This window comes from Sinocyclocheilus anshuiensis, unplaced genomic scaffold (assembly GCF_001515605.1).
Source record: "Sinocyclocheilus anshuiensis isolate Anshui unplaced genomic scaffold, SAMN03320099.WGS_v1.1 scaffold1251, whole genome shotgun sequence".
Lineage (NCBI taxonomy): Eukaryota > Metazoa > Chordata > Actinopteri > Cypriniformes > Cyprinidae > Sinocyclocheilus > Sinocyclocheilus anshuiensis.
The window spans coordinates 1-8,863 of NW_015539970.1; the positions used below are offsets into that span (position 1 = coordinate 1).

Genomic DNA, 8,863 nt, shown 5'->3' on the forward strand with positions numbered 1-8,863 from the left:
ACATATATATATACATATACATATATATATATACATACATATATAGGTTTAAATAATATCAAACTTTTGGATCCCACTATTTACACAAAGGTTTAAATCATCTGAAAGCTTTCTTAAAATGTCCTCGCTAAACATTAAACATGTGCTTTATCTTCAGACAGTGAAGACACTTGACCTTCACATTAACCTGTGGCAAAAGCAGACCGTTTAACGTGGCAAAACTATGAACCTCCCCTGCTAACGTAATGAATGCATCTGCTTCTTTTCTGAGTGAGATTGATCACGCTGATGAAGGCAACACTCATCATAGCCTGGCCTAATTTTTCATCCTTACGAAAAGTATGACAGAACATCTACACATGCAAAACACGACTTGATTGGGAACAGCTTGCACATCCCCATCCTGACAGCATGCAAATGTATTCTCTGGGTCATAATGATACTTTCCTTAATGAAATTAATTGCAATTAGAGGCTGCTTTCTCCCTGCACAAGGACGAAGGCAATTAAGGTCACCTAGCAGAGCAACCTGGGTTAAGCAGCTTCCATGCAAATGAGATGCAAACCGAAAACTAGTTAATTTGGCCTCTTGACATTACCAACAGGCTTTGGGGGGCAACTATATGCAAATGGTATGCAAATGACCAGACCAGGGACCACTTCCGGAAACTACTGCTCCGTCCTGACACAGTATCTGCGGTTCGCAGGTGGGGTATAGCGAGGAAGTTCAGGTGCCTCTGTCTGTGATGGTGCAACTGGAGCGTTATGCAGACAACAGCTGGTCTGTCACTTCTTACAGGAAGGTGTTACCTTCAACAAATATTACATTAATTTCGTATTAACACCATATGAAATGGACTGAGTTTGTCACTAGTCAGTAGCAGCCATGTGCTGTTCCAACATTACAAACTCACCAGGGCAGGGCTGCATATCTGCGGCAAGCCAATTTAAAGTGGCTGTCACTGGCTAGTATAATTTGACTAGTATAATTTCTCTTGTGGGAAGGATTGTTCCAATAAAAGCATTCAGTACAAAATTATGATTCTATTTCAGGATATGTCACAGGAATAGTTCACCCAAAAATGAACATTTGCTGATATCCTACTCCCCCCTCCGTCAATTCAAGATGTAAATGAGTTTGTTTCTTCATCAGAACACATTTGGACAAATTTAAGATTTAACATCACTTGCTCATCCTCTGCAGTGAATGGGTGCCGTCAGAATGAGATTCCAAACAACTGATAAAAACATCTCAATAATCTACAAGTGATCCACACCACTCCAGTCCATCAGTTAACATCTTGTGAAGTTAAAAGCTGCGTGTTTGTAACAAAGCCATCGTTATGGTGTTTTAACTGTAAACTGTTGCTTATGGACAAAATACTGGTCCGTAATAAACGCTTCTAAACTCATCTACATCTAGGATGGACTAATGGTGAGTAACATTTTTCATTTTTGCGTGAACCATTCATCATCTTGTTTATTTTACGTGTTATTTAAATTATTTTCTAATGTTCAGTTCACCCAAAAAATGTAAATTCTGTCATCAAGGAACAAGGAAGCTATTTTGAAAAGTATTTTCGCATTTTTGTGTCTATACAATAAAAATCAGTAGTATGCAATGATGTTTAAACCCCAATGTTCTTTAGAATATCTTTAGTGTCACACAGAAGTAAATCATATAGGCTTCAAACAATGACAGAATGTCAGAATTTTCATTTTTTAGTTAATTATGCCTTTAAGGTTGATATCCGGTTGTTAAATGTGACACATGTCTTTCTTTCACTGTCTCTGGGTTTGTTTTGCCCACCAGACAAAAATCTTAAGTCTGATTATTTAGAAACGGACATTACACACCCCTCCCCAAAAAGTCACATGATCTATCAAGATACTTTTTTTCCTTTATATCCTATTTTTCCAATAATCTGTTACTTGGATGTATGCCACAATACAGAAGAAAAAAAAAAGATCACAAAAGGTCACCGTTTCCATTACATTGCAACTTTAAGTTACACAAATAAAACGTATGCAGCAAATACGATAGGTGAATCATGGTATTGTCGTGTAGCCATGAGTATGTATTATGATATATCCTGTAGAGCCATCAAAAAGAGTGATATCTACTACACAAACAGTACATTCACTCCTCGTGAGAATTCCTTCTTTTATTCCCATCTGGAAACTAAACCATCTGGATCAATCACACATTCTCCCTGACAACAGACAATTCTGTCTGATTAATTATCCATCACTGAACTGCCTGCATTGTGAATGTATGGTTCGTATATACATATCAAACACATAAATAATTAAACAATCTTATGTAAGTTCAATAGGCAAACAAGGCAATCTGGGGGAAAGACACGTGTCCTGACATCCATATCAATCAAAGTCCTGTCAACCAAACAGCCTTATAAAATCCCTTGTGAAAAGAAGTACGCTTAGTTCTATTGAATGTGCATTAGTGTACTTCAGATCTTAAACTGTACTTGCAGATAATATAATATTAATTAAAAGGCTAAGTGCGCTTCAAGTAAACACTTTCATGACTATATTTCTTGCGTATACATTTAAGTGTAATAATGTAATATGTCAAATTAAATAATTGTTTTAATATTTTAAATACGTTCACTTAATTGATTACAATTTTAACTGTAATGCAATTTCCAATAATTAAAGTTAATATATATTTTAAATGTACTAAATTGCAACTTGTTCATTACAAATGTGTAATTACAAATATATTTAAATGCATGATACCAAGTTTCAATAGAAATTACATTCAAGTCCATTTTAGTTTACCATAAATGCTCATCGGTACATTCACCAGACAATGGAAACAAGACAAAATATTTGCAATACATTAAACATTTGCAAAACTATAAAAACATAAAATTGTGCTTACGTCCTACTTAAGTGGGTCCAAAAAAATACCCATTCATGTTCAGTTACATGAATTTCATATAAATATAAACTAAAATACAATTTATTACAATTAACACACAATTAAGTGTCAGAAAACATTGCATTCAGTTCACACTTTTGCATATTAAAGGGGTCATATGATGCTTTTTTTAAAGATCATTATTTTGTTTTTCAGTATACACAACATAAGGCCTGTGTATGTCTATGCAAATAACTGCAGACAACTATTTCCTAAAAATGAAACAAAACCAAGGCATAAAAATGTATAAATGTAAAGTCGGCAACACCAAAGCTCCAAAAGTATCAAAAATGTATTTAAACAATTTTCGCACAGCGTGTTATGTTTCAGACCGTCTGATGAAGAGCCTGCGAGCTCGAAACGTAACACGCTATGCGAAAAAAATGTAAACACATTTTTTTATACTTTTGGAGCTTTGGTGTTGCCACCTTTACATTTATAAATTGTTCTACTTGATTGTTTTTAGTCGAGCACCCATTTGCTTTTGCTTGCTCTTTGACAAAACCACGGCATGCCATTTATTTTAAATAATGCTAAACACGTAGGGTAATATTTTGTGTGGTCATTCAGTCAGCTGTCCAGCTACTAATGTAGTCCACAAATGAGGCATCTGGGTTTAAATCTCAAACATCTGTGAATGAAGCAAAAGAAAAAGACACATTTCCAGCTGGGTAACCATTATAATTTTCCTAAGAGACAGCCAAATGCTAAAAAAAGCATGATATAAATTATAATTTCAATGAAACTTGCAAACAAGATGTAAGAATCAAAAAATAGCACAATATATCAATAGCAGTTAGTTTCACTAGCATCCTGTCATAACAACTATCACTCAGCTAATGCTGAAAAACATAATTCTAATGTGATAAAAATTATAATTTCAATCAAACTTGCAAACAAGAAGCAAGAAGCAAAAAATAGCACAGAATATCAATAGTAGTTAGTTTCACTAGCATCCTGTCATTCAGTTGCCTTGGTATCCGTTACTACACTTCTTCGCACATACAGACCACATGACTGCTTTTCATGGCATGCAAACATCTCTTCCTGACCTAGGAATATGAATACAAATCAATCTGTATAAGATCACCTACGCAGATGGATTTCAAACAGATGCATATAGTGTTTTATGATGCTTTACAGCATTATGTTATCCTTGTTTATAGTGTCCACAGACCTCTGACCACTGCTGCAAAAAAAAAAAAAAAAAAAAAAAACTATTTATTCTAATATTTAATTTGAATGAAAATTTAGAAGTTCCCCAGTGATTCTGCTTACTCCTAATATGGGTCACTAGACTTCTTTTTTTTTTTTCTCTCATGGCCTTATGACATTTTCTTTTCAGTTAATACCAAACATCCTGACCTGACAATATCATTTGGAATTCGATTCATAAGCCTAATTTCTTGTTAATATCATAAAAATGAAAGTGGCACAGTATATCCTAATGGCAAAACTGGTCAAACTATAGCCAACATCTTGTTCCTTTTTTATAATTTTTTTGGTAACACTGAGGATTTGAGAAGTTTCTCACAAGAACCAATAAAGATGAATATATAACCATCTCCTCAGAATGAACAAATTCTGAATGATTGATGTTTAGCATGACCACAGAATTTACATAGAACTGGTTATACAGTGGGTACGGAAAGTATTCAGACCCCCTTAAATTTTTCACTCTTTGTTATATTGCAGCCATTTGCTAAAATCATTTAAGTTAATTTTTTTTCCTCATTAATGTACACACAGCACCCCATATTGACAGAAAAACACAGAATTGTTGACATTTTTGCAGATTTATTAAAAAAGAAAAACTGAAATATCACATGGTCCTAAGTATTCAGACCCTTTGCTGTGACACTCATATATTTAACTCAGGTGCTGTCCATTTCTTCTGATCATCCTTGAGATGGTTCTACACCTTCATTTGAGTCCAGCTGTGTTTGATTATACTGATTGGACTTGATTAGGAAAGCCACACACCTGTCTTTAACTTAAATGATTTTAGCAAATGGCTGCAATATAACAAAGAGTGAAAAATTTAAGGGGGTCTGAATACTTTCCGTACCCACTGTATAAACTGAAATCATTGCTTAAGTGATACAATATTACACACAAGATCAGCAGGGCAGAATATGCAGAAATTCATAACTTTATTAAAAACAATTAGCAAACAATTGATGCGCAGTTTACAATCCACATACAACTTCACATAATCGCACACATTGGCACACAAAACTGCCTCTTAATTGTTTAAAAAAAACAATTAAATCAAAATCTACATTTGAGTAAATTAAACTGCACAGTAGAATAGAATACATACTGGTGATTAATCATAACATTTTCTATGCAATATGGCTGCATACATGACTAACACCCTCATTCCAATGCAGAATCAAGAGAACTAGTGAGCATTAGCACTAATTCAAAATTCTGTACCATAATTTACTTTAACCACAGCAAAAACTGCAATAAGTTACTTCACATTTGAAGTATTCAACAATTTAACTCTCCTAAAAAGGTTACAGAAAATACAACTAAAGTAACGGATCGGCAGTATAATTTGCAAGAATAAGGATTGAAAAAGTATTAGAACAGTGGCCTGTTTATAAGCATGTAATGAGGCTTTTCCAGAAGATGTGAAAAAAAAAAAATTATTGGAATGGACAAAGAAAAAGAGGAGAAATAATGCTGGGGAATTAAAGCTACAAAAAATAAAGCTACTGAAAAACCTACAATTCTCCATGGGACACTAAATGTTTCATAATCATGTGGCGATTTATGCCACAGATGTCCACGATGGCTTAGTAAGACTTCAGTCTTCAGTGCAATCCAGATACTGAAATACATTCAACATTAAGGGGGACTAGATTAGGGTCATATCCAAAGTTCACTTTCCAATCTAAAGTTTAAAAAAATGAGCCAAAACTGTAGTACTGGAACTCACAGAAACATTATACTTCATATGTTGTGAACACAATGAATCACACCGAAATGCATCAACATTTCTTTGCACAAAATAATTTGGTAACAAAAGGCATAAGCCACTGTAGCTCAGAAAAACAAATTTGATTTTACCCAGAGATCACTAGATCACCACACAAAGCACTCGCTCCTTGATCTGTGCCCTGAGATGCTGAACACTGGCAAAAAGCAGACTAAATGAATAGGCACCAAATGCACTTTGGATCATTCAATAAAGAAACAACTCACTGATCTTCTGTGATGCTTAGCTAGCCTATGATGCTGAGATGTTTCTTTTTCCCCAAGAAAGCAAGCAAGAGATTCTCAAATGGACAGAAACGTCCACATTGAGAGCAGAGAAATACTCCATTTTGAAAACCAATATGACAAAGTTCATAGACAAATCACACAGCTCATGCAATTCACCACACTAAAAATAACTTTAAAAGGACATTTTTTAGGATACAGAAACCCATCTGTACAGTATCAGACAACAGAAACCTTGGATCCCGTAGCAGTGAGATCCATGCGTAAACGGTCAATGTCAAATGCGACAAGGACAATTCTAGAATTCATGAAGTTCAGTCTGTAGTTCATCCACATAGTTATGCCCACCAATCTCGCCAATCCAGATTTCATTCAGGAACTAAGCAGCACCATCAACTAACCTGATCGCTCATATCCTGAGCAGGTCATCCAGTGCTAGCGTGTCCAGGTCACAGGAGTCAAACAGATCGCTTATGCCCTGCTCATCACCCAATCCCAGCATGTATTCATCGCTGAGAAGAGCAGGGGACAGCGGCACGAAGGGGATGGACTCCTCCGGCTGCTGGAGAATGGAAGACAAGGAGGAACTGAGGGGTGACATGGGGGCACTTTCAGTCAGGGGCCCATAACCGTTGACGCCACCGTTTGAGCTGCCGTTCATCTTCACACTATCAGCCATTCCATCTGTAGCGGCTTCTGAAATAAAGAACAGGAAAAAAAAACACTTGAAGGATGAAATTTTTTGGAAGAACTAAGGTATTGTTTGCTGTAGAAGTTCTTGCCTTGGGAGACTTTGAGAAATGCAGGGTGATTTCCATTCACATCAAGGCCATTTTGCAGCAGGCTCCCGGAGTCACCACCGTCCGTACAGAGGAAAACATCAATGGGACCCTTGGAGCTACTCAGATGGACCTGTAGACTCTGAATGGACATTAAAAAGGAGTTTAAGTATATGGAACAAATACAAATCACTTTCACTTAAATGAGCTGCCTCTACTAGATCCAAAGTAACTATTAGGGCTGAACGATTAATTGCATTTGCGATAATATCGCGATATGAAAAAACGCTATTTTTTTCAATCGCAGAGGCTGCGATTACACTCGGTCACGTGACACGCGAGAGTAAAAAGGTTCCATCAGAAGAAAAAGAAAAGAAATAAAACCGTAAACAGCCAAAGGACGTAACTTAGAATGGGAGATGGATCGGTTTGTGAAATGGAAGAGAAAAGCCATAGATGAAGTCGCACAGACCCAGGCAGGTGCTGGTCATTCAAAAGCTAAATGCAGAAAATATGACGAGGCATATCTTGCTCTTGGCTTCACTTACCGTGCCTATACCGGACACGACAGTTGTCACGTTGCGCCGCAACTGCACTACACTGGACGTGACAAAGCGACCGTTGCAAATCATTTTAACTTTGTGTCAGTACGTCATAAAAAGAAAAAGGCATCAGTTTAATGTTGGGGTTTTGTCGTGTCGCATCCAGTGTACACCGCATCACTGATTATAATGGGTTCTACTCACTGATCTATAATAGAGAATTATATATAGATCAGTGGTTCTACTGTGTAGACACGTGTTTAACGTAGGGTGTGCGATTTTGACAAAAAATAATATCTCGATATTTTCTGGGATTTTATCGATGACGATAATTAGACGATATTTTGCTGAGTGTTCACACTATCAGCCATTCCATCTGTAGCGGCTTCTGAAATAAAGAACAGGAAAAAAAAACACTTGAAGGATGAAATTTTTTGGAAGAACTAAGGTATTGTTTGCTGTAGAAGTTCTTGCCTTGGGAGACTTTGAGAAATGCAGGGTGATTTCCATTCACATCAAGGCCATTTTGCAGCAGGCTCCCGGAGTCACCACCGTCCGTACAGAGGAAAACATCAATGGGACCCTTGGAGCTACTCAGATGGACCTGTAGACTCTGAATGGACATTAAAAAGGAGTTTAAGTATATGGAACAAATACAAATCACTTTCACTTAAATGAGCTGCCTCTACTAGATCCAAAGTAACTATTAGGGCTGAACGATTAATTGCATTTGCGATAATATCGCGATATGAAAAAACGCTATTTTTTTCAATCGCAGAGGCTGCGATTACACTCGGTCACGTGACACGCGAGAGTAAAAAGGTTCCATCAGAAGAAAAAGAAAAGAAATAAAACCGTAAACAGCCAAAGGACGTAACTTAGAATGGGAGATGGATCGGTTTGTGAAATGGAAGAGAAAAGCCATAGATGAAGTCGCACAGACCCAGGCAGGTGCTGGTCATTCAAAAGCTAAATGCAGAAAATATGACGAGGCATATCTTGCTCTTGGCTTCACTTACCGTGCCTATACCGGACACGACAGTTGTCACGTTGCGCCGCAACTGCACTACACTGGACGTGACAAAGCGACCGTTGCAAATCATTTTAACTTTGTGTCAGTACGTCATAAAAAGAAAAAGGCATCAGTTTAATGTTGGGGTTTTGTCGTGTCGCATCCAGTGTACACCGCATCACTGATTATAATGGGTTCTACTCACTGATCTATAATAGAGAATTATATATAGATCAGTGGTTCTACTGTGTAGACACGTGTTTAACGTAGGGTGTGCGATTTTGACAAAAAATAATATCTCGATATTTTCTGGGATTTTATCGATGACGATAATTAGACGATATTTTGCTGAGTGT

At 36.7% G+C, this 8,863-nt stretch overlaps 1 protein-coding gene across 1 annotated transcript in view; it reads right to left on the reverse strand.

The window, feature by feature from the left end:
• Positions 1 to 5,658: 5,658 nt before the first annotated feature.
• LOC107687070 (transcription factor E2F3-like) overlaps positions 5,659 to 8,863 on the reverse strand; it is a 13,709-nt gene continuing 10,504 nt past the window's right edge. The window contains exons 6-7 of the mRNA XM_016484215.1: positions 7,970 to 8,108; positions 5,659 to 6,870 (exon numbers count right to left, since the gene is read on the reverse strand). Coding sequence (XP_016339701.1) covers positions 6,584 to 6,870; positions 7,970 to 8,108 — 426 coding nt within the window. The 3' untranslated portion in view covers positions 5,659 to 6,583. The remainder of the gene's footprint in view (positions 6,871 to 7,969; positions 8,109 to 8,863) is intronic.